This window comes from Lepidochelys kempii, chromosome 18, assembly GCF_965140285.1.
Source record: "Lepidochelys kempii isolate rLepKem1 chromosome 18, rLepKem1.hap1, whole genome shotgun sequence".
NCBI lineage: Eukaryota > Metazoa > Chordata > Testudines > Cheloniidae > Lepidochelys > Lepidochelys kempii.
Window position 1 is genome coordinate 15,818,825 of NC_136397.1, and position 25,952 is coordinate 15,844,776.

General features: G+C 50.0%; 2 protein-coding genes across 2 annotated transcripts in view; one reads left to right on the forward strand and one right to left on the reverse strand.

Annotated features, from left to right (window-relative positions):
- Window positions 1-2,179, forward strand: part of PLEKHN1 (pleckstrin homology domain containing N1) — a 42,262-nt gene extending 40,083 nt beyond the window's left edge. The window contains exon 16 of the mRNA XM_073316827.2: window positions 63-2,179. Within this exon, the coding sequence (XP_073172928.1) occupies window positions 63-238 (176 nt within the window). The 3' untranslated portion in view covers window positions 239-2,179. The remainder of the gene's footprint in view (window positions 1-62) is intronic.
- A 14,358-nt stretch (window positions 2,180-16,537) lies between these two features.
- PERM1 (PPARGC1 and ESRR induced regulator, muscle 1) lies at window positions 16,538-23,278 on the reverse strand. Its single transcript, XM_073316826.2, has 3 exons — window positions 21,151-23,278; window positions 17,923-18,039; window positions 16,538-16,833 (listed from the first exon to the last, which is right to left on the reverse strand). The coding sequence occupies exons 1-3, from the start codon at window positions 23,276-23,278 to the stop codon at window positions 16,754-16,756; spliced, it is 2,325 nt and encodes a 774-aa protein (XP_073172927.2). The 3' UTR covers window positions 16,538-16,753.
- Between the last annotated feature and the right edge of the window lie 2,674 nt (window positions 23,279-25,952).

A 25,952-nucleotide genomic window follows, 5' to 3' on the forward strand; every position in this document is an offset into this window, starting at 1 on the left:
GAAATCCTGGAGCAATCAATGTAAACTACTTTGCTGGTCTCTCTTTCTCCTCTGATTTGCAGAGGGAAGCGCGGGTGTTCACAACCTGCCCGGGAGTGGCCACCTGCGGCACGACTCTGCCTATCACGACTACGCAGAACTCCAAAGCTTCCACAGCGACTTCAGTTACGACAACCTCTGGGAGGCTGAGGAGCAGCAGGCCAAGCCCTTCTGCTGCCAGCAGGTTTATCATGTGTGAGGGCAGGAAGTCCAAGCAGTGCTCATTAAAACTCCCGGGCCTGCCCCACCCTGACCACCCTGCTCTCAGCCATGCCTTTTAGCTGTGAAGCGTGTAAGGTGGGTATCGAATGAGCGGGGGGAAGGATCCCTACAGTGACTGGGTCTCCTGTGTGAGCTGAGCTCTGGCTCCGGCAGGTTTTCATCATGTTGGAACTCTTCCACCAAATCTTAATACGATGCCCACGAGCACGAACAAGACGCTACGAACCCTAATGAAAAATGAAGTCCCTCCCCACCCCCCAACATTTCGACAGTCCTAGGGGGATCTTGGATGCTAGGCACTCTACAGAAACCCACTGCCCCGGCTGTGTAGGGAACCGGATTTCGTGAATAGCCGTTGTTCCATGCAGTAGAAAAGAAGCCTAGCTACTAATCACGCTCCCTTCAGCTAACAGGACATTGTGTGTCTGGGAAGGCCGGTGACTCAGAGGGGATAGAAGAGGAGAAACCGGTCATTGGATGGGTTAGCTTGTGTGTTCAGTATTAAAGAGCTATGCATTGGGAGACCTGGTCGCTTTCCTTTTCAATGGAGCTGCTTAGTTGGCGACATCAAGGATACCTTTAAACCTTGAGTTCTGTTGATTAGTCAGACCTTTGCCCACTAAGCCTCAAGCCTGTGAAGACCTGTGAACATTCACGATCACCTAAAGTCTGCTGCGTGGGTAAGAACTGCACTCGGCCCATTGACTCAGTGCAAAAGTCAGGGCTGGCAATAGAGATAGGGTAGACAGAAATCCTGGCCTGATGCACAGGCCCTGCTCAAGCTAACAGAGGAGGGTCATGTAGGGTCCACCTCTGTCTCTGGACCCCGCTCAGTCTTCCCTGCCAGTGATGGCTCAGAGACTGTGGTGATGGGTGCCAATGAAAGAATCTGCATAGCTTGGCCAGCATTGAGAAAGAGACGAAGAGGAAATCTGTTACCTGTGAAGTGCTCCAAAGGGCATGTGTTTTCAAAAGAGTTCTCCAGGTGAGGATACCCCTGGATCCCTCCATGAGACTTTTTCTTTTCTCTCCCATTCAGACCTCTCCAAGTTTACTGAACTCAATCTAAACTCTGCCTCTTGTTTGTCTGGGTGGGGGTTGGCAGGAAATCATCATTAAGCAAAACTCCTGCATGATCCTCTGAACGGTCCAGTAATCTAAGGAACGCTGGTGACCTGAGCTCCCCTCCAGGGCCCTTAGGGGAAGGCAGAAGACCACTGCACAAAAACCATCAGTCCTGAGGGGACAGTGTCTGAGCTTTATCATTTTCCAGCCGCTTTAGCCGGATCCTTCAGCACATACAGGGTCAACAGCAAGCCAAGGTGCTTTACCCTATGCTCCAAATTCTAACCTGCATTCCCCAAGCAATCTGTAGAACAAAGCATATTAAGGAAATCTTTTTCTTTCACCAGTAGAAGTGAAACAAGCCACTAGACTGGTGTACTTGAAACTTTTTTAAAAGGTAATGAGCAAAGTTTACACGTAGGTTTTGAGTGGAATATTTGTATTTAATGTGTAAATGTGGGTGAGTTAAAAACCTATTTAATTTTGTAGCTATGGACTATGAACAATACTGTGAGACTTTCAGCTGCCAACACATCTGTGCTGTGTGGGATGGTTGGGTCTTCTAGCTGTTTTTGTTTTGTTTCAGGTTTACTTTCATATTGGGAGGGTTTATATATAATAACACTGAGAGGAGCTATTTATTATGAACAGAATTGCACTGGGGAATGTCAGAGGCACATAGTTTTCTGGGATGCAGCCGGGCTCACTGAACGTTGCTGTGTTCACTGAAACCAAAGACCTTTTTCAAGATCTAGATTTTTATATCTATAATAGCAGAGATTGCAATGTATCAAAATAATTTACTGTAAAGTACTCTGGTCAATTTCTGCAAGCCTGTACAATTCTAATAATAATACACACACCTTCTTCAGAACTGAGTCTCTGTTTGTCCTCACCTGGTTTAACTGAGGGATTGGTGGTTTTCCTCTGTGTTGCTGTCCTTCCTTCCAGCACCTGAAGGACAAAATAACTTTTCCCCATCCCCCAAGTCTTTGAGGCACTAACTGGAGGAAAAATTTTCAGGCTGCCGATAGCCTGTGCTGCTCACTTTAGATCAGTCATGTGCAAACACCTTATCTAGGAACAAATTCCCTAGTGTGTTTTTCAGGAGATGGGATTCGTGCCAGAGGCTGGAGCTCCAGAGTTTACAGACTCTGTTTTGTCTTGCTGTCTTTGACTGATCCTTGCAAAGCACCTTTCCAGCCGAAAGATTCCAAAGAATTAAAATTGCTCAACAGATTTTACTGACTGGGATCGGTTTGCCTGCCTGCGAAGTTTATCAGTTATGCTGGCTGCAGTCCAGTAATACAGGAAACTTGCATAGGGCCAGCACGAGCTGAAGTAGATCGTAAGTGATGCATAAACCTTTAGCTGGACATTTGCCCAGGAGTGGATTTCACTCAAGAGGCACCTTCTCTTGCTCTCTTGTTTCTCAGTCTTTCAGACTAATCTAGCATTCTACAGCAGCTGTGACCGTACCATCTAACTAACATTTCCAGGGTGGGAGGGGGAAGGAAATCAATTAAGGCATTCTGGGTGGAAGCATTGAGTGGAAATAAAGTTCCAGGCCCATTGGGTGAGTGGATTGAAGGACAGACCCAGATCTTCCAAGGTAGAATCAGTGGGAGTTAGGCATCTAAATGCCTTTGAGGATCTGGATGTCCCTCCGGGCTTATTTGTCCCTCCAGGTTGGGAACGGTAGGTCAAGCCATGGATTTGTCTCTGAAGTCCAGCTCAGTGCTGTAAGGAGGAGCTGGGACAGTGTCTGCACTGGAAGATTTAAACACTTGAACTCAGGGGCAGCATTTAGGCCCAGCTTTTTAAAGCTATTTAGGCTCTGTTCTGCTCGACTGTCGATGGAATTTAGGCACCTGACTGCCCACTTTGCTTTTGAAAACGAGACTTACATTCCTAATGCAATTAAGCATTGTGACGCTGAGCACAGGAACACCTAAAGAGCTTTAAAAAGCTGGGCCTTAGTTACTACAGACCTGGGTACTGTAGAAAATGCCTGTCATAGGGAGAGATTTGATGGCGGTGAAAATCTAGTGTATTTATCCCTGTAAGAAAAGATTCCACCAAACTGCATTGTGCGGCCTGCTGATTGTTGGGGGATTAGGAGTTATCACCCTGTCACTGAAATACAGCCGTCTCTGGGGTGGAACCTGGCAATCCTGAAATGGCACACAGTAACGTAGCACAGCCGTTCAGGATAGAAAATGAAGCCTACCTTATCCAGAAGCAAGTACAGACAGGATAGTGTGAGGCAGAACGTAACAACTGTGATATCTTGGCCATATTCCATGCTGGGTAATCTTGCATAAAACTGCCATGGGGCTCTAATGACCACAGTGCCAGGGCCTTAATCAGATGTCTTGTCTGAAAGACAAAACCTCGGACCCCGTTGCCCCTTCACGTCATTCTGGGCTGTTAGTTCAGTGCTAGCAATGGGAATAGTGCCAGCTATTGGGGAGAGAGAGCCCTCATCCCTGAACATCATCGTTTAATTGATCTCTAAGACCTGGGCTACAGACGGTTTTTGTCCTGGTAGAACTAAGCTGGTTAGGCGGGGTGCCTTTGCCTCATAATCCAACGAGTTTATAATGGTACGGACCTGACTGTGGATGCAGTTCTACTGGTATAGCGTATTCCCTTTCCCATAGAGGAATATGCCACTTTTATACTGATGTCACTGCATCTGACTCCACACCTTGGGGGAGCAGGGGGAGGGGATTGTACCACTTAAGCTAAGCCAGTATTATTAAAGTGGTAGCACTCTTGTGGGTGGACGAGCCCTAAAATGGTCCCCAGTCAGCACCCCAAAATAGTGGGTAAACTCAGATCCCAATCCAAGCTTCACAGCACCGGCCCGTCTCTGCTACGTCACCGATACCATTTCCTGCGGCCCCTAAGATTTTTCCTGGGAGCTACTGACCCTGCTTAGCTTGATTAGCTAAGCTTGATTAATAGCTGTTGCTATTGCAGACAGCAGTGGTATATTTTCAAGCTCTACCTTCTCCCCCTCTCTTGTGATCGAAAACCCACCTCTCTCTCTGACGTGCTTTTCAGCCGGTCCAAGGTTTATAAATAGAGAGTTTAAGGAAAGTAACACTAGCTATCGCAATGCTATCCATGCCGTGTCACTGGCCAGCCCCATCTTAGGCTCTTGCTTCTGCCCCCTGATTGGCTGATTCTGAAATCCACGCAGTGTCCATCAGGGCTGCGTAAGAGTGGACGTTTGCACGGGGATATGTGGCGTGTTCTCTTTCCGCCGATGTTCTTGTGAACATGTTGCTCGCACGAATGCTCGTGAAAGGGAGTTGTGAATGCTCTCAGAATTCATGTGTGCCTTTAACTGAACGAACGTTCAGCAGTTCTTTTTGTCAGGGCTCTGCTGACCGACGAACCATGCAGAAATAAATTACCTTCCTTGGAGAACGTGGGAGAGCATTTTGTTTCCCTCTCCGCTGTGTGAGAGGTGAAGAGAGATCTTTCAGAGCTACTATATTTTATGTACAGAGGAGGGAGCATCATCTGGTATTTATGGGGACTAGGAATTCAAGAGTCCTAGGTTTGCTTCTGGTTCAGCCACTGACTCCCTTTGTGACCTTAGGCCATCCGTGCAACATTTTGTACCTCAATTTCTTCACCTGTAAAATGGGGACCTGTCCTCCTATGGGCCTGGGGGGATTAATTCATATTGGTAACAGGCTTTAAGATCCTTGGCGAATGGAAGTTTCTCTAAGTGCAGAGCATAACTGCAGGGCTCTCAGAAGCCTGAGGTGTTGCTCTCCTACTAAAGTCCTACCCTGCCTCTACGCCGTGCAGAACTTTCTCTTTGCTGTGAAGAATAGTAAAGCCCCCCACAGCCCTTGGGCCAGAGGAGTAGGCTGTGCCGGGTGCGGATGGGACAGGAAGTTGCTTTCCCTGAAGACTCAGTCTGAGTGGTGGGGAGCAGGGCCAAGAACTGGGGCCTGGCCTCATTCCCACGCCATTCAGAGACCAGGGAGAAGAAAGGACAGAACAGGGCTGCTGCATCATTGCAGAAGAGCCCATTAAGCCAGGGGTCTTTCCCCTTCGCTTCGACCAAGGCTGTGGCTGCGGGGACTAAATCCACTTTCCCTTTCCCCCCACCAAAGCCCAGGGCTGTCTCTCATCCAGTCCCCTGAGGGCTTTAAGATGAAGATCCATTCAGCTCCTCCCAGAGTGGGATGGAGTGACCCCTCTGGGTATCATTTAGTTGGTATGGCGCCCTGGGCATGGAAGGAGCTAGGGAAATATCCCAGGTCTGTTAGTCTGAGCTGCCTTTCAGTTGCCGAGCAGTTTAAAGTAAAAACCCGCCAGCCGTCATTTCTGTAGGACACAAGCAGGGTTCTCTGCCAGCTCACTAGCAAATGCCATTCATAGAGCTGGCTTGAAATCATTTGGCAGCTATCGCTTTCCAATCCCCTTGAAGCCCCGGTGGTCCAGGCAAATGCCTTGGAAAGCGACTGAGCAGAAATTTCCACTGGAACCTATGCTCTGATTTTGTTAGGGTCAGATGAATCATTAGTGGGGCTATTGCTTGAACTACATCTCGCTGGCCGGCCTGTTGTTATATTGGTTGCTGTAGAAGAGAGAAATTTGGGATCTATTCCTATCCAGCAGCTTAAGTGTTACATTGTGTAACAGGGCCCTTTTGAATAAGGCTGCTACGGAAGGCCGCTGAACTGAGGAGGAAATTATTCAGAGTGCACCTGTTTGACTTTTTCATTTGCTTGGCAAGATGCGGTGTCAGATGGGGAGCTGCATGCTAGGTTAGGATGTGGTGTACGGTAGCATGTCTCCCACCTGGCATTTCCAGACTTCAGCAAAGCCACTTTCTTTGGCAAAGTGAAACAGAAATGACCTTTTCAGTGGGTCCAAGTCTTGATTTTTCTATTGTGGTGGTCCCTGCTTTTGCAAAAGATGGTCATTTCTGTCTCCTTGTTGTAGGGCAGGACATTGGCTCGTGGCCCTGTCAGTGGTACGGGAGGGAGGAGACTACAGAGCGTAAAAGGTCATAGAATATCAGGGTTGGAAGGGACCTCAGGAGGTCATCTAGTCCAACCCGCTGCTCAAAGCAGGACCAATCCCCAATTTTTGCCCCAGATCTCTAAATGGCCCCCTCAAGGATTGAACTCATAACCCTGAGTTTAGCAGGCCAATGCTCAAACCACTGAGCTATTCATTGCATAAACTAAGCAGCAAAATTACAGGCATGTCAAGGCTGGTTTTCCCTCTAGGATACTGGAGAGGTTGCTGATCTTTCAAGTCCGGCCCCAACTCCCAGAGCTTATCCCCTGATACTGGCTGTGGTTTCTGATACTTTGATTTCTGCACTGTAACACCATTCATTTCCCATTGCTCTGCAGCAGGGTAGAAGGCATTTATCTTCTTGTTATTCACTTCACCCTCTTGTATTCTACAGAAGGGTGAAAAGGAGCCACAAAGCATGTAAACCCAGCCCAGTGTGATCATATCTTGATTATCTGGCATTTTCTACAGCTGCAGGTCTCAACCAGGGGTCCAGGGCCCCTGGGGGGCCATGAGCAGGTTTCAGGGGGGTCCGCCAAGCAGGGCTGGCATTAGACTCACTAGGGCCCAGGGTAGAAAGCTGAAGCCCCACCACGCAGGGCTGAAGCCTGGCACCCTGAGCCTCGCCACCTGGGGCTGAAGCCAAAGCCTGAGCAACTTAGCTTTTCAGGGCCCCCCTGTGGTGTGGGCCCCTGGGCAATTGTCCTGCTTGCTACCCCTTAGCTCCGGCCCTGGCTTTTATAGGCAGAGAAACCGTTGTTGTGGCACAAGTGGGCTGTGGAGTTTTTATAGCATGTTGTGGGGGGAGGACACGGCTCAGAAAGAAAACGGTTAAGAACCCCTGTTCTACAGCAAAGCTCTCAAAGTGCTTTCTGCATTTAGGCCCAGATCTTCATTGAAACCAGTGGGAGTTAGGCCTTACGGCTCAGATCCATAAAGGTATTTAGGTACCTGATTCAAAGGCCACTAATTCATAGAATTTCTGACCATTGAATTTTACACTGAGCAGAATTTCCCTGAGTAATTCCTGCATTGAGCCCATATCTTGTGATTTGGCCCCAGCTTATTGTTTTAGGAAGCCCTCCAATTTGGATTTGAAGATTTCATGTAATAGAAAAAACCCTCACCACATCCCTGTTTCAATGGTAAATTACCCTCCCTGTTAAAAATGTGAACCTCTATGAACAGCTTGGATTGAAAGTCTCCCATTGACTACAGTTGCGTTTGATTCTGGCCCATAAAGAGCTGGTGACCATGTTAGCTACCACAGGAATATTGTTACTTCTGGGGTAAAAACCCAGGAAGTGTTGAATGGCTCTCAACAGCTTACACTGTTTTAGAACTGGGGGAATAAAAAAGGGCCATAGCCAGTTAAAATGGCAGGATATAACGAGCTGGCCAAATTACAGGCTGGGCCAGCAATCCTGGTCGTGCAAAAAAACCAACAACCCTGCACATACATCCGCTGAGTAAATGCCTGATCCTCATGGTGTAACCCTTGTCCTTCTTCCCTCCAGCCCCACCCTGTTGTTTGTAACCCCCACTCATTGTGTTACATGTAATTCTGCAGGGCAGGGAAGGTGCTGTTCTGTTTGTTCTGGAAAGAGCTTAGCGTGCTTTGGATCACCATGGTTGAGACTTTCAAGACTGACTAGGGGACTTAGACACAACTCCTATTCATTTCAGTGGCGTCCTGGGGTTGAATCCCCTAGGTTGGCTTTCATAGATTCTAAGGCCAGAAGGGACCATTGTGATTGTCTAGACTGCCCTCCTGCAGACCCCAGGCCGGAGAACTGCCCCACAATAATCCCTAGAGCAGAGTTTTTGGAAAAACATCCCATCTGGATTGAAAAATGGTCAGTGACGGAGCATCCACCACAGCCTTGGGTAAATGGTTCCAGTGGTTATTGACTCTCACGGTTAAAAATTGACACCTTATCTCCAGTCTGAATTTGTCTCACTTCCACTGCCAGCCATTGGATCATATTGCAATAGGACCACAGAGTGACGAACACCTCGGGAATGGAGGTTGTTCGTAACTCTGAAATGTTCGTAACGCTGAACAAAACATTCTGGTTCTTTCAAAAGTTTGCAACTGAACGTTGACTTAATACAGCTGTGAAACGTTACTATGCCGAGGGAAAATGCTGCTTATAACCACCTTAATGTAAATGAAACAAGCACAGACGCAGGTTTCTTATAGTGCCAAATCTTTGTTTTAAATTTTCCCTTTTTTTTGTAGTTTACGTTTAACCCACTACTGGGTTGCACTGTGTTTGCTTTCTTTTTTTCGTCTCTGCTGCCTGATTGCATACTTCCGGTTCCAAATGAGGTGTGTGGTTGACCGGTCAGTTCGTAACTCTGGTGTTTGTAACTCTGAGGTTCTGCTGTATATCTTTCTCTGACAGACTGAAGAGCCCATAATTAAATGTTTATTCCCCATGTAAGTACTTATAGACTGTAATCTAGTCACCCCTTCTCTTTGGTAAAATAACTAGATTGAACTCCTTGTAACTAGATTGAACTCCTTGAGTCTGTCACTATATGGCATGTTTTCTAATCCTCTAATCATTCTCATGGCTCTTCTCTGAATCTTCTCCAATTTATCAACCTCTGTCTTAGACTGAATAGCTTTGCAATCGGCACCAGCTCTCATTTTGATGATTTATTTTCTCAGGCTGAGCTTTACAAACAGGCAGGCGGCTGGTTTTACATCTCATCTGGAAGATTACTGCTTTTAACAGTATAGCTGCCCCTGCAGGGACTCTGGGTCCCTCGCTCAATGGGGATTCAGAGGAAAGAATGTCCTCTAGTTATTCTACTTTCTGCAGAGCCTAATGTGATCATTTGCACCTGTGCAGAGGGGGTGGGAAATGCTGCCAAATCAAAAGTATTTGCACATGTGTAAATGATGATGCAAGGTTTGCAGAACCCAATCCCTAGAATTTTCCTCAGAGCACTCCCATCAGTGCCAGCCCAACAGTGCTCAGCTTAAGACTATTGACAGCACCATCATGTGAAGAGCAGAGAGCAATGTGGCGGGGGTTGGGAGCCGTGCAGAAGCCAAGCCCTTAGCTCTGGGGCAGGGAAGAGGGCAAATGGGTCATTCACTAGCAATGATTCAGCAAAAGCAAAAGGCCCCGCTGTGCACTGATGCCAAAGTTTTCCGATCTGGCCTCAGTTGATTGAGTTCACTCATTCATCACAAGGCCCCGAAACGGTGAATGGAACCAGCAGCATCCACATTGCAGACTCAATCCCAGCCACAGCTTAGTGTTATACCAATAAAATAAAAACCAGCAGGATCTTATTAAACGGGAAAAGGCAAAATACCACATTTATTGTGAATACAGAAAGAATCATAGTAAGCAGTTAGTTATAGCTATAACATTCCATTCAATTTCATATTTATTCACACATTCATTCATACACACACACAGGTTCTGTAAGGTTGCTATCATAGTTACTAGCCTTAGAGTTGCTCATGCCAAGCCACTGGCCAGGTGGCTTGGACATGAGGAGGGAGCAGGGCCTTGTCAGATGCTCATCTGATGCTCCTGGAAGTTGGTTCACAGAATCAGATCCCAAAGTTCTCACTTTCTAGAGTCTATTTTTATAGGAATTTCTTCCTATGCCAGTCTATGGGAATTGCTTCATCATGCTGTTGCTGAATCAATCAGCAGATGGCACATTCCTGACGGCTCCATGCTGCCAGATGTTATCTTGTTCTTTGGTTCTCCCATTCTTGAGGCTGTTGGGTGGATTCCAGTCTGCCCTCTGGGGGTCCTCTGGTTATTTCCACTTGACGCCTCCTTCAGCTGATGGACACTGGATTCTTAGGCTGGCACCTCCCTGATCATTCAGTTATTATCCACACCAAGCATCCATCCACATACATGCTCTATCTCTATTTTAATCACAATTGTTAACAAAGCGAGATGAATACAACAAAAGGGCGGGGAGTCTCTGGGTGCTGTTTCTGTTGTTACAGAGTATTGCTTTGAGTCTCTCTCTGTGTAAGTAGTTGTTGTTACCAAGAATTGCTTTGAGAACAGACTCTGTCTTAAAATGTACTAACACAATTAGCAGCTTGCAATTTTCACACATAGAGGGAGAGAAACAGTACCAAAAACCAAGAGACCTCTTAATTAGTAATACCCTGGAATTTAAACTATGGGGAATCAAACTCATTTCTGAGTTTAATATAGAACTTCTTTAATATGATCCAACATTAGGACAGACCACAGCCATTGGAAGAAACACAGAGTAACCGAAAATCCTGCGCGGGTTGGAGGTTGGGTTAAGAACAACCAAACTCATATGGAAAAAATCAAAATCTTCCCTGCCAACCTTTTGCCCAGGTTTGGAACCCAACTTGGGCCAAAAGTTTATTGCATTCAGGTTTCTGGCCAGGATCAAAAACATAGGTACCAGAAACCTCCCCTATTCTAGTGTGACCTCCTGCCCAGCTTTACAAACCTAAGCGGTTTGGAGAGTTCAGAGAAGCAGCCAGAGTTTAGGTGGTGGATTCAGACTAAAGCAGAATTCCCAACCTCTTGGAGATTTGCCCCACTTTAATAAGGTGATTGGTTGCACAATCATTAATTTATTTAATGCAGACATCTCAATGGTGCCTGCCAGTGGGAGCGCTGTACATGGCTCACTGAGTCTTGTTCTTGCCCCTGGGGTGGAAAGGAGAACATTGATTCCCTTCAGATTTTGGTGATTTGGTTAAAAAAAAAACAAGAAAAAAACCGGGATAGTGAAAAGCCAAAGAGGAGCTGTTAGAGGTCAGTCTTGCATTAATGATGCCTTCTACACAGCCAGCAGCGCAAACTGCTAAGTCTCAAACACAGTGTTTTGGTTCTCCCTGCTCAGGCCCTCAAACACTAGATACTCTGTTTCCAGCGGAAGGAGCTGTCTGCCACTCCCTCCTCCCCACTTTGATTTTTTTTTTTAACCAGTGTAATTTACCAACTCCCAGGAAAGCCTTGGCTAATGAAATAGTTGGATTCCTCCAGCTGACACCCCCATTACCCACCCACCATGCTGTGGTCTCTGTATTCCCGCCTGCCACGGAAAATGGGCCGGGCGGTTAATGTGCTCTGGCTGGGTAAACAGTGAAACTGAACATACGCGAATGTCTGAACGCCCCTAGTGCCTGCAGCATGACCGTTTGCTCCAGGGGGACGTGTCTGTACAACTACCCAGGCCTGGACGCTGATGCTGTTGCAGACAGGAGAACCCAGGTAGTCGTGATGAGCAGCGGTTGGCTGTATCCGTCGCAGAAGGAGGGCCTGGATCCCTGACTTGTGCCTCACATTATGGGGACTCATTGCCTCTGGTGCAGACTGTTGTGTGACTTGTCTCCAGCCCAGAGGTTTCCTAGGAGGGGTGTTTCTCTTGTTGTTCTCCTCACCCCGCGTGGAGTAGTGTTTGTTTTTAAAATGATTGTCGTTTAGGGGATGGCTACACTGTGATCTCAGAGCCTGGGGCAGCTCGCTCAGGTTTGTGGGGCTCAGGCTGCGGGACGATAAAATGACATTTGGGCTCACCTGGAGCCCAGGCTCTGAGATCCTGTGAGAGGGGAGGGCTACAGTCTGAGCATCTACACTGCAATTTTATACCCCTATAGCCTGATCCCCAGGAGCCCAAGTCAGCTGAGCCAGGCCAGCCGCGGGGCTTGTATTGCAGTGTAGAGGTACCCTATGTGTCACGGAGTGTCCCGCTGATCAGAAGAGTCTTTGGGGCACAATAAACAGAAGCCCCAGTTTGTGTGTCTGTAACACAGACTAAGAGCATGTGGGGTTTTGTCCCCTCCTAGTCATCGGTTCACACTTGCGGTTTGCGAGTCTACTCCTGCTTCCACCGACTAGCTCTGCAGTGCTAAAATCATGAGATTCTCCTGCTTGTGGAAAAGCTCGTGGGTTTGAGGCCTGCTGTTGGCCCGAGCCAGACTGGTTATCTCGCTGTACCATATGTTTATTTAGCTCATAATGTTCTGCAGAGACCAGCTTATTTCTGGGTTGGATTTAATTCAAACTAGACCCTATAATTGTGCAGAACTGGACGCCACGTTCTACTGCAGTACTGGAGAGCAACGCCCTGCCAAAAGCACCACAAATGGGCCCGTGGTACTTGATGATGAATTGAGACCAGTGGCTACTCTGAGCCAGAACTATGCAATGGACTTCCTTCCCCCCCCCCCCCCGCCCATTCCCGAAATCCCTTCATTGGCTCTTTGGGAAGCGATAAAACCGGAGCAGGACTGGGAAGAGAACCCCTCCCCTGGGCCCCGATGGCAGTAGGAGTTGGAGGTTGAAGAAGTGCCTCTCTTGATCAAGCCCCAATAGTGAGTGTTTTCCAAGCTGTGCCGGGAGACGTGATTGTAAAAAACCTTTGTCATTAAGTCATCTACTTTAGCCCTCAATGGCCAGTTCCCTTCAGCACCTCTGTAACAGTGGCAATGCCTTGAAACGTGTGTGCTAGGCGGCTGTATGACTGGTTGATCGTTTGTTAGGCACATACCCATTAAATGGTGTGTGTGAACCACGTGGAAATTTTGCAGGGACGTATAAATAGACAGACCCCAGAATTAAGGTAAATGAAATAGAAAATGTATTGGAAGCTTCCAACACATTATTCAGCCAAAAATGATCTGAGATTTATTTCATATGTACAACTAATATACTTCATCTATATACAGCATGTACCCACCACGGTCTCCTTTTACTGCTAAGAGCTCACTATATAGCTGTACTCTTATCTTTAATAGTGCATGGTTTTAAAGACAGCGCCTCAAATCCCCCCAATAAGTAACATTAACACTCCATTATAGTCCATATTACCAGGGCATAGCTAAACATCTCTTACTTCATAAGGCAGATTCAGGAACCAGCGCCAAAGGCTTATGAGCATTTCATGGCTTAGTTATTTCCCACAGATGGAAGGGGTGGTCAGGAGCTTGGGGTGGGGGACTGGCTGGACCACGTGCTCCCTGCTGATGCTCTGCAGCCTTTGGGGGCTTGATAACAGCAGGTCACCAGTGATGAGCATGGTAGCTATCCTGAGCTATGTCCCTTGTGGGTTTTTGACCATGTCCTTGCCGTTTGACACCATCTGATATTTGAGAAAGTCTCTGGCGAGAAGCTCAAGGGTGCTGGAACAATGTTTATAGTGGGGGTGTTGAGAGCCATTGAACCAAACTTTAAACCCTGGATATAATGGAAACCACTTCAAGCCAGGGGGTGCGGTAGCACCCCTGCCCCCCTAGTTCCAGCACCTATGTAGAAGGTAGGGCTGGCATGGTGCGAGTGACAAGAGGTCTGTGTGCTTTGATGGCTGGAATTATAGAATCATAGAATATCAGGGTTGGAAGGGACCTCAGGAGGTCATCTAGTCCAACCCCCTGCTCAAAGCAGGACCAATCCCCAATTTTTGCCCCAGATCCCTAAATGGCCCCCTCAAGGATTGAGCTCACAACCCTGGGTTTAGCAGGACAATGCTCAAACCACTGAGTTATCCCTCCCCCCATCATCACAGACGAACAAAAATTGATTAGATCGCCTAGGCCATGCCCAAAAAAGGGAGGGAACGGCACGTTGGGATTGCGGTGCTCTGGCAGAGCTGTCTGGCAGAGCCTCCCACTGTGCCTGTTTGTACTATGCCACCGATAATTTGCAGCCGAGTAGACAGAAAACGGGTAAAGGATGGGGGTAAGATGGAAGACTGACTGAGTGGTGAAGTTAGCAAAGGCTACCAATCCCAGCCTATCTGGTGAAAGCATCATTGACAAGGGGACTGGGTTTTCTAAGGCAACCCAGGGTTCAGGGTGTGTTATGTCTGTGTCTGAACCACACAGGAGATGAGTCGGCTACATCTCCCGCCGGGGAGACACAGGGCTGTAGCCCAGTGTGCAGCAGTGCAGGCCTGGAGCTGTAGACATTCTGCGTTCATGCCTTTATAGGGATCAAGATGTTAGGCGTTATCCACAATGTAACAACCAACACCAGCACAAAAAGAAGTCTAAAACAGAATCAAAGTCTAAGTCTCAGGGACAATTTAGCAGCTTGACATTAGCCGCAGTACCTCCTCTGGGGCACAGGAGGGCGCTCTGAGATTAAAGCAGAGGGTCCATTGTGGCACAATTGCAGAGGTGTTATAGGGCGACTAACCCTTAACACAAGACTCTTAAGCTTCACACCTTTCGGTCCTGGATCTCAGGCACCTTTGTCCTCTCTCCTCCTTCCCTGGATGTTCAGTGCCCCCAGCCCAGCTTACTTTCCGAGGACACTTTTCACACCTGCCCATGGCTCCTCCAGCAGCAAACAGCGCAGTCGCTAGCCCTGCTGGGGAAACAAGTCTGTGAACGTTGCCACCCAACCGCATTCCAGTTTGTTGTTGCCATCTTCCAGCCAGGTCTAGGGTTGCCAACCCTCCAGGGTTGTCCTGGACTCTCCAGGAATTAAAGATTCACCTTTAATTAAAAGATTATGTCGTGGGATGAAACCTCCAGGAATACGTCCAACCAAAATTGGCAGCCTTAGCGAGGTCTCATACCCACCAACCAGCCTGTTCTCTCACATGGTCACATCTTCTCCAAAGCCCCTTTCTGTGCCCCTCCCACACTCATTTCAAACTCCCCCCCCCAACGCCATAAAGTAGAAGTCCCACCGAGGGGCTTAGTACCTGTGATTGCAGTATCTGAATACCATCTGGTCCATAGTCATTCGGTATTTTCCCTTTTGCCAGCCTCTGCATCCCCCATCAAAGCCTTTTAGGTCTCTCCTCATTTGTAATCTCCCCTACCCCAGCCCCTTTATATACTCTGACCTTGAAGCCCTCAATGCATCCAGCCCAGAAGGGTTAAACCGGCCCCTTTCAGGACCCCTCAGTGCTACTGCATAGCCGGTCAGCGGAGTCGTTTGATGCCAAGCGGTACCTCTCCCGTAGGAGCAGAGTGCATCCTACCTGCGTGGTCCTCCCCACCCCAGTGCACTGAACCTGAGGCCTCTGGCACAGCAAAGCAGGGCACTGACTCCAGAAATCCTACTGCAGCCTCATTGAAATGCACCATTGGGATAAACACAATGACTCTGAGCACTGACATCCAAGAGGATGAACTCCCTTGACGGGATCCAAGCCATGAAAGTCTGAACTTTGTTAAACAAGCCACAGCCTAGGGTCACCTGGATACATTCCCAGTTTCACTGCTGCTCTACCAATCGGCTGAGCAGCCAGCCTGAAAGCTGCCAATGTGGAGATATTTAGCTGGGGAGAGTTGATTGTTCCCCAAACCCTTTCCCTTCCTTCCAGAAAGCCTCCCCATTGCTAGCTGAGATCACTGGACACCAGAAGACTGAGGAGTTGCCCCGGTTCCTTTTGCTTTGTGGCTCCCCACTATCAAAAGTCTCCTGTGCCAGCAGCCATCAACTTCCAGCTGACAGGGACAAAATGGATACAATTCCCCTTGGAACACACAACAACGCATGCAGCTACCTTAGGGTGACCAGATGTCCTGATTTTATAGGGACAGTCCTGATTTTTGTGTCTTTTTCTTATATAGGCTCCTATTACCCCCCACCTCCTGTCCCGATTTTTCACACTTGCTGTCTGGTCACCCTAAGCTACCTAGCTATCCATAGGAGATGGTGTAGCAAAGTGAAACAGCTGAACTTAGAGGAGAGAGAGAAAATCTCTACACTACAGGGACTAGACCAGCATAGGTGCTAGAATTAGAGGCCGGTGGGGTGCTGCAGCACCCCCTGGCTTGAAGTGGTTTCCATTATATCCAGGGTTTAGAGTCTGGTTCAATGGCTCTCAGCACCCCCACTATACAAAGTGTTCCAGCCCCCCTGTATACCAGCATAGCCATGTCAGCATAACCCTGTAGTGTAGACAGTCTACACTGACAGAACTCTACCTCCCCGAATGATGGCAGCTATGTTGACTGAAGCATTCTTCTGTTGAGCTGTTGTTACACTGGGGCTAGTCTGGCATAGCTACGTCGGTCAGGCGTGTGGATTTTTCACTCCCCCCTCGCCCCGATCGCCGTCGCTATGTTGACCGAGGCAGAGGCAGAGAGCAGAATCGAACCAGCATGCACTGGGCCTAATTCTACCCCGTGCAACAAAATGCAAATAATGCCTATAACAAACAGATTACATGTCAGATTTCATTGCAAAGGTGCTGCTTTCTCGCACCCTGCTCCTTGCCAGGACTCTGCAGCCTGGATTCCAGAACCATGTCTCCACTGGACCCATTGGCAAACAGTCATTTTATTGCCAAAGGGCAAGGTGCAGTGAGTGTTGTCTCCTGGACTCTTCCTCGCAGGCCCACAGGACGTGTCTCTGGCTGGGCCATGTGGGAGTGTCTAGGTTCCGTGTCGTCCTTCTATGGCCTGCCGTCTGAAGTACCGGATGGCAGAGAGGGTGCCGACGTTTGCCAGTAACACTGGAAAAGACCCCAACACATTTCCAAAATGAAGCTGTAGGATTATTCCAAAGCCCTGGTTTCAGGTCTAGTCTGAGCAAACAGTTTTCTGGAGCAGAGTTTCAGAACACGAATCTCTGCATATGATTGCCTTTTTGCTGCAGAGCAACCATGGGTTGTTCATGCTGGTGTCTCTCCTTGTCACAGCTAATGAACAATTTCTCTGCACAAGTATGGCACTTTTCATCTCCGGATTGCACAGCCCATTGCAAAAATGAATGAATTTAGCCTCACAAACCCCCTTTAACGTAGATAATATCATCACACCCACTTCCCAGATGGGGAAACTGAGGAACAGAACAGCGCGGTGACTCACCCAATGGACACAGGTGTTATGTTGGCCCCACTGCACGGGGTGAATTTCAACCCTAGTGAGTTAGTGGCAGAGGTTGGCATGGAACCCCAGGACTCCTGATTTCTCACCCTCTGCTCTAACCACCTGGCGGAAATGTTCCCAGCTAATTAACCCTTTGGGGTCTTGTGTCCAGTTCCACCTCTCTGTGCCAGCAGACCATAGCAGTGTCCATCCCTTCCAACGCCAGATTTCCCTGGGAGCTCGGCATGCCCAGGCTAGCTTGGGAGGCAGATGTTTCCCCATGCATGCTTTGTCACCTTAGGGAACACTGAAGAGGTTAAGCAATAAGACATGATAGGATGTGGTGATATTATCATTGTCCGGATACAGGACAGGATTAATCAGAACTAAAGGAATTCTCCTCCTGCTTCAAACTATAATTAAAGTCAGCCGCAGCTACGCTGGAGTAAAAGCAGTGAGAGATAGGAATCAGGCCCTTCCTGGGTGAGAGAGAACGCTAGAAGCAGTTGGGGACGGACAGAACATTTCAGAAAGCAGGAAAAGGCCCTTCTACAGTGGAGAGAGATTCTGCTCCAACCTGTCCGCTCTGCCTAGCGTGAGAATGTAACCTGTCGGTTAACCTTCCGACATTATCTAAAGTTAAATCCCCCCCCACCCCCTGCAAATCCCCCATGCATCTCCCCCTCCCCTTTATGGAAAGCACTTCTCCTCTCCCGCAGGGTCATCCTACATACCAGTCTTCCATGCATCCGGAGCCTGCAGATCAGATGTCTTCACGGCCCAGGAGGCAAAGGCAACAAAGACGAGGCACATGTCCTCCTGCGTGAGAGCTAGGGGAAGGTGGGGCCTTTCTGCGGGAAGAACAACCTGAAGCTAAGGGTCAAACGGTACTAATAATACTCCTGTTACATTGGTCATTTCAGCCGTAAGTCTTTCTGGTGTATTTAAGCCTTACAGTCATTGTCTTTTTCACCAAGCCCCTGCTAAGTTTTTCAAAAGGAAGAGAGAAAGAATCTTTTTGCAATGTTGTACAGCATTCCTCTCCCTATGGGGTCGGCCACAATCCCCTTCTTCTTATAATTTTTGGAGAACATGGGTCCATTTCTGGAAGACACGTCCCCCTAATCTTTTCATTCTACCCAGTTTTAAATAGTTCACCCGGTTTTCAGACTTTGTGGCCAAGCAGAAGCTTAAGAGTTTGAAAGTAGCTTTTAATTTGTGTAGAGAAGTGACGTGCCACTGTGCTAACTGGGAACCTAGCAGGCCTATCTAGCTAAGTTATCTAGCTCCATTTACCGGGGGATATGAGCATCTCAAAGTCTTTAATGGATTTATCCTCACAACACCCCTCTGAGTTTAGGAAGTGTCATTATACCCATTTTACAGCCGGGGAACTAAGGCACAGGGAGACTAAGTGTATGTCTACACCACACACTAAGCCCAGGCTCTGATGCCAGTGGGAACCCATGGCCCCCTTCTCTCCACACACATCAGTCTGACTTGGTTCAGGGAGTGCACAGGATGCTGCTTTTGGGGGCGGGGGGCAGAGCCTGAGTCCCGCTGGGACTCAGGCCTGTTGTGTTGCAGGGTGAACACAGCTCAGGGTACACACCTGAGTCAGAAGGTCTGTGTAGTGTGATATGGATGCGTTAGTGTCACTGTGAGACCTGGCTCCAGCAAGTGCAAATGCAATTTTACACTGCAGTGTTGGCTTAGAAACACTGAGTCTGGGTCCCAAGGCCCTGGGTTGACAATGCAGTGTAGACATACCTTAAGTGACTTGCCCAAGGTCACACAAGAAGTCTGTGGCAGAGCAGGGGACTGAACCCAGGTCTCCTGAGTTGCACGCTAGTACCCTAACCACCAGGCAAGCTTTCCTCTTGGGAAGAGGGTGGTCCAGCAGTACCACCTGTGTGGGGAGTCAGGGGAGACCTGGCTGTGCTGGGTGACCCACAATGCAGTGGTTTCCCGATCTGTACAATGGGGTTAATGAGAAGTACCCATCCTTGTAAAGTGCTTTGAGATCCATGGATGAAAAGCAACATGGAAGAGAACTAAGCATGATTATTAGTTCTATGAGAAGCCTCCGCTCCCCTTGCACTCCATCATGGCCATTCGGAGTCTCAGGGCTGCTCTCCAGGGCTTATGGCAGACACCACTTGGGATCTCTTACTCTGTTGGCTTCCCCATGTTAGCAACCTTCGAGGCATGTTGCAAGAGGGTTGGTTTGTTTGCTTGTTTGATCAGGTTTTTAATTAAAGCCAGTTTTATTAATTAGTTACCACCAAGGCAAAGGGTCTTTTCTCCGGGCAGATAAAGAGCAGAGCTTTGCTGAGTCACCCATGGGGAGGGCTCAAGACGTATTTGTTTGTTTTTAATATTAACGGGGAGGCACCATGGCTTTAAGCACAGTGTAAACTTTTAAATAAATACGGTGGCTGTCCTAATGGGTCAGATTTCCTCTCCTCCAATTCCCAGCCTCTCTCTAAAGCCTCTCTCGCCTACTCACAGTCATAAGCAACGCCTGAGTAACCTTTAGCGGCTCCAGCGGGTGCTTATTAAATTAGCCCTGGGTCTAATGTTCTCCTCGTCTGTTTCTGCACGGCTAAGTGTGGGAAGGTCCCAGTTTGCCTTTCTCTCCTGCCAACATTGCCGAGCCGGTGTGCCTGGGCTGTGACAGGCACAATCATCACGCTATCTTGGTATAGACAGCTTTCCTGACCATTGACCCCTCAAACAGAAATCCAGCCTCAAGCTTCCCCAATTTACCATCGCGTATTGGCACGCAGCAAAGGCAGATTCTGCACTCTGTTGGGCCCTGTCCACAGCTGGGTTGAAACACACTTGTTGCTAGCAGAGTTCTAGCTTGGTTTCCCTGACTAGTGTGGAGAAGGACAGATCAGTTGTCACCAGTCTTTCCACATAGTCTTCCTTCCTGTTCTTAGTGTGCGAGCAAGTTTTAAGTCTTGGAAAAAATGCTTGTGGTGGTGTTAGTTCGGGTTGCATACAGTTTTGTGTACAGGGAGCCAGGAGAGTTTGCTTTTCTCTCTGCTCTGGGCTCTGACTAGAGTCAGTTCTGGAGGGATGGTTGCCCCCAGGGAGCTGGGCACTGGTGGTGGGCTGACGGGATTGCCTCCATACTGTTTGTGACCACCTCTGCTCCAGGACTGGTGGATGTGCATTAAAAAAGCAAGTTACACACAGCATATCCCCAGACTCCATGTCACTGAGTTCTCCTTCCCTGGAAAGCTGACTTGCAAGATGCTAACAACTGCTATTGCTCAGCAGAGGAATGCACTAGCGGTGGGAGAACGGGCAACGTCCTCAAGCAGTTTGGGATCAGCTCCCAAACAGCCCTGCCAAAGTCCAAGGCTGATTGGGCAGTGAGGGAACATGGTTAATGCATGACTTGGGTCTCACTATGCATGACCAAGCTATGGCTTAACCATGCCGAGGGATTCCTGGGTTGCAGGCGTATCCGCCAGCACGTTTGACAATGGGACCACAGGCTAATGAAGGGGATGGAACCGTGCGATTAGCATGATTCACAGAACAAAGAACAAGAGGGACAGTGGCACTATCTCTGGGCAGCAGCATCAGGAACTTCAGTGTGTTGGTGCCAAGGTGTGGAGGGCTGGTTCTGGGCACTGGAGAAACTAGTGTAGCTTGTAGCATTGGGGAATTCAGTGCCGTGCTGGGAGCTACAGGCAAACAGAAAACCCAGTGCTGGGTCTGGGCTGTAGCCCCAGAGCAGCGTAGAGGCTGCAGACGGGGTTTGGGGCAGAGGCACTGGGTAGTTCAGGGCCTGGGGAATCCAGCAGTGGTTCTGGGCTGTAGCCCTGAGGACACTATGGCTTCAGTTTCCTATGTAATCAGCGAGCCTGTTTCTAAAAGGGAGCACCACGTTTTTAAACACTGGGGCAGCGAGAAGGGACCAGCCAGGGCCAGGAACAAACGTTTACCTGCTCGTGCAGGGGCCATTCCTAAATCCTCTGGCTTCAGCTGGATTCTCCCATGAGGTGTCAGCTGGAGAAGGGGGAGCCTCTTTATGGAACCTCGTGGTACCGGGACCCCGCGGTTGTGGGGATTGTGTCTGACCAGGTGCATTGGCTTTTGCAGGAGGGATTTCAAAGCCACCATGGCTTTTCTTGCCTCCAAGGCAGGCATGCTCAGGAAGATCGCCCTCCAGCTCTTTCTGCCTCTTACTCCATCCGTAAAGAAATGTTCATAAACCTCGGGGATGGAGATAACACCGCCGGGCTCTCCAGCTGGGCTTGACCCCAGGTCCTCCTGGCTTTCGCCCGGTGATGAAGTTTGCTCCAAGCTGCTGATCCTGTCTGGCTCCACAAAGATGTCTTTGTGGCTTCCTCCCCCACTTCCTTCAGGTTCGTTAAAGAAATATTCGTACATCTCAGGCCCGTACATTTCAGGCACCTCCTGCTCCTTCTTGCAGGGAGACATGGGTGTTTTCTCCACCCCACCCAGGGTTTTCATCTCCCCCTCCTGCTCTTGGGCGTCACAGAAAAAACAGTCATCCATCTCCAGCGAGGTCAGGGTGGTTCTGGCCCCCTCCTGAGAGTCCTCAGCTGCTGAATGATGATGAAACATCCCTCCTAGGAGCCCAGATCTCTGCCTTCCCTGGGCTCCATCTTCAGCATCCCCTCCAAATGCCACCGTGCTTCCAAAACGCAGGGGTTTCCCAGTGGTGCTTTCGCACTCCTCTCTCTGTGACGGAGTGGGTTTGCTGCTCTGATTCAACGACATGTTCTCATGGGTCCCTAAATCAGTTGCTTGCTTTGGCCTTGCACGACTTGTCTTCACTTCCCCTGGGAAGGGCTGCACTGCAGGGCCTTTCACCCCCTTGCTCCTGGGAGCGCTGACGGCCTGACCCCCTAGTGCCAACCCTCGCCCCTCATCCCCCAGCATGCTGCAGGTGGCATGAGCTTCATCCTCACCCTCCGGCCCCCCAAGAGCTGGGTTGGCCACTCTTCCCTCCCCTTTGCTCTCTCGCAGTAGAGCAGAGGGAGTTAAAAACCCTGGAGTCGAGCATTCCAGAGCCACAGCCCCGTGCGACGGTGTCCCCGCGGCTGTGGGCGTTCCCTGGTGCTCATGGCTCTCTCCCCGGTGTACAGGCCCTCTGGGCTGCATGACATCCGGAGAGTCGTCAGGGGAGCCCGGAGCAGTCAAGGCTGGACCTAGACCCAAACACACCCCTGGATTCTTCCCAGCAGGCCGGCTCTCCCCTGGTATTCTGCAACACGTTGGCTGCAGGGGCTCTGCAGATGGATTCTGGGAAATGTCACTGTTTGGGTCTGGCAGCCCAGGCTCTAAGCAGAGAGACCAGTTTGCCTTTTCCTCCACTGGCCTCTCCATCCCCCCTGAAGCAGCCAGCGCTGGGGAGCTCACATCCGCTGCATGAACTGGCCTTTCAGACTCTGTCTTCTCTGGACTGCCTTGTAGATGCTCCCCTGGTAATTCCCCTTTCTGTGGAGCTCCTTCTGGCAGGTAACCATGGGGTACTACGGCCAGACCTGCTCCGCCCTGTACGGCAAATGGGAAGGCCACTGCATGTTCTGTGGCCTGGCCCACTTCCTTGCGGGGGCTGTCCTGGGCCTGGAGAGGCTTCTCCGTGGCATGGCTAGCTGGGTTGGCAGAGCTGGCCCCTGAGAAACAAGGCAGCTGCCTGTCCTGGGCACTGGGCATCAGCGGAGTCTGCTGGGGGGATCCGGGCGTGTTGCTCTCATGCAGAGACCTGCTGCCTGAGCCCAGATCCATTTGGTCCTCGCTGCCCGACAGACCCTCATCCGGGGCCAGGTGCCCAGGCATAGGCCGGGGCGGGGAGGTCTCTCCGGGGACCCAATGTGGAGGGAGGTGTCCTGGGCCAGGAGCTGGCGTGCTGCCTGCCCTCTCTGTGATCAGCCTGGCTGGACGGGGGCTGCCGGCCTCGCTGTCCCCTTGCTCAAGGTCACTGAAGCCCGGCTCGTCCGCCGTGGCCAGGGCAGCCGGGATTAAGTTGCATTCTTCAGAAGCCGAGTAAAACTCTGCCCAGTCCCTGTCATTCAGCTGGATGCTGTACTGGAAATTCTCCATCTCTGCAGTGGCAAAGCAAGGGGGGGATCAGTGAGGACAAGGGCCCTGGGGAGGGGCACCCAGGTACCCACCGAGATGAGGCCACCGTGCCACTCGAGCCTTTTATCTTCAATTAACCCTTTCCCCTCTGGTTCCTTCACTGCCATCCCCATTCTCTTGAGGTTGAAACCAATGGGATGCGAGGACAGATCTTGGCCTATCCATCAGCCTGGCAGGGGCCTCCTCCCCGAAGGCACCTTTGTACATGCAGGAGCATGACAGGGGGCATCACTCCTAGACACATCTAATACCTATGGCAGCCAGGCAGCAGTTAAATAGCGGAGACGATCCTCGGCTTTAACACGCGTAAGCCTTAGCGCCTTCTGCGATGAGCTAGGATCAAATGATCTTAAATGCCATGTAGCTCCAGTTTGGGATTTTCTAATCTCGTCTGCATTAGCATAAGGGGGCACCCTGGGGAGTTCATAGAGCAACTGCCAGAAGCCAGAGGGGCACAGACGAATTTCTGTGCATCTAGGGTGTGGCGGATTCTTACACTGTCTGGCCCATTGCTGAGTGGATCTCAGTGGATCTAAAGTCCTTTCAGGTGCAGACTCCTCTGTGGATTGCACCTGCTCTTTCAATGCATGCCTTTCGCGCCACACGTTTTATCCCTTCTTTATAAGTTGCCTGGACCTCCTTGACCAAGATCCTTGGCTGGGGTAACAGCTCCATTGACTTCAGTTTACACCAGCTGAGGATTTGGCCTCTTGCGCCTCCCCAGAGGCATGACGAGGGGCAACCATGCCACATAAACTCATTCAAGCAGCGGAGGGTTTGCAAAGCCACAGCTGCCTGGGCCCATTTCCTGGGGACAGCTTTTCCCCCGAAGCGGTGGGGAAGCGAGCCGGGTGTCAGAGAGCAGCGAGATACAGCCAGCGTGCAGAGCATGCGAACGCGTCCTACCTGGGGAACAATTTAAGCTGGGGATGGAGCCAGGTACAGAGTGGTGCAGCGAAATCCTCCCAGCGCGACATGGTGCTGTACCCTTGACGGGGACATTGAGGGCCAGACTTCAGAGCGGCTCCATTCACAGGCCGAAAATAGCCCCCAACCTGTCATGCGAAACGCTATACGTGCCAAGGGCTCTCAGAGGGCTGTTCCATAAATAGCTGCCTGCGGAGAGGCTCTGGGCTTGCCAGCCAATGGGTTTCCTTCTTGTAAACACAACAGGGTCCCTTGGCCACCCACAGACACATGGGGCCCTTCCACTCTCAGGGCTGGAGTTACACCCATGTAAGTGTAGGCAGCGCAGGGCACAGGTGCTGGGCACGGGGCACAGAACTCACACAAAGAAGCCAGAGGGCAAGGATGCTCCTAGTCTGGTTTGAATGGCAGATGGACACATCCCATGACAATGACTGAGGCGAATGGCTTCGTAAGTTAGAGGCAGTGAGCTGAGGTTGATTCTGTAGGATGATGGTCCCAAGGGTTATCAAATCCCCAGGCTTCAGAGCATGATCTGTCTATCTAGGGTATTGCTAAGGCACGTAGCAGTGCTAGAAAAGTGCAGATGCACATCAGATCACTTTACATGGTCAGGGACAAATGTCCTCCCCTGACGCACTATCGTACATTGTGACAGCTCCGCAGTTCCTGGCCCTGGCTGCCGACAGAGACGGGGTGCTGGGTTAGACAGCCAAGATACACAAAAGGTAGGTGGGCAAGTGACTTGCCCAGGGCCACCCTGCAGGGCTGTGGCCGAGTGAGGGAGAGAACCTCGCTCTCCTGAGTCGCTCTGCGCGAAACCATGCTGCCTTCTGTTTCATACCCACTATATCCAGAGGCCTCTGCAGAGCCCTGAAACAGACGCCAGCAGCATGGTGAGCATCCCTGCAAGTGCAGGAGCCTTTACTGGCCAGTTCATAAGAACAGCCATACTGGGTCTGACCAATGGTCCATCTAGCCCCGCTGCTCCACGTCCTCTTATATCCCTGGGGAGCAGGATTATCCCAGGGGGTGTTTGGGTTCCAGCAGGCCAGACACCAGAGATGGGCGGCAGAGGCCCTGTTTGAATGCCATGCATCCTGCATAGAGACCCCGAGGAAATTGAGATGGAGGAGTTCAGCACAAGCCTGTCTTGGGGAGTTTTTAACCCCACCTGGTTGACAGGCATATGGCTCCAGAACACACACAGATCCCAGACTTCCTGACACAACATCGCAAACCTGGAGACACACAGCCTGACTAGAAGTTCAGCCAGCTACTCCCTTTTCTTTCTGCTCTTACACTGAACATGGGGAAGAAGCTCCTTCTTGTGGTGCCGTGAGATCACTGCAGGCACACGGCGCAAGGCTGGAAGTTCTCAGCTCACATGATGCGAGGCTCTGAGATTGCTGCCAGACACGGCCCAGTGTGGTGGTGTAAACAGTGACCAGAATTTGCTTCCTTTCTCTGTTCTCTGACGCACGCTGGGGGCTTGTCAAGCAGAGAAAATATGGAAGGAAGGAGGTCGACTGTCTTCTGTCCTTATCTTATTTTTGATCTGGCTACACCCAACCCCTCCCACCCAGCCACCCACTCTCCCATAGACCCAGAAGGGAAATTGATCCGCTTCCTTTTCTTGGCTACAGTAAACTTCCCTTTTCTGACTCCTCCAGCAGCCGGGGGTTCAGTCAGAGAACGCGTCGGACCA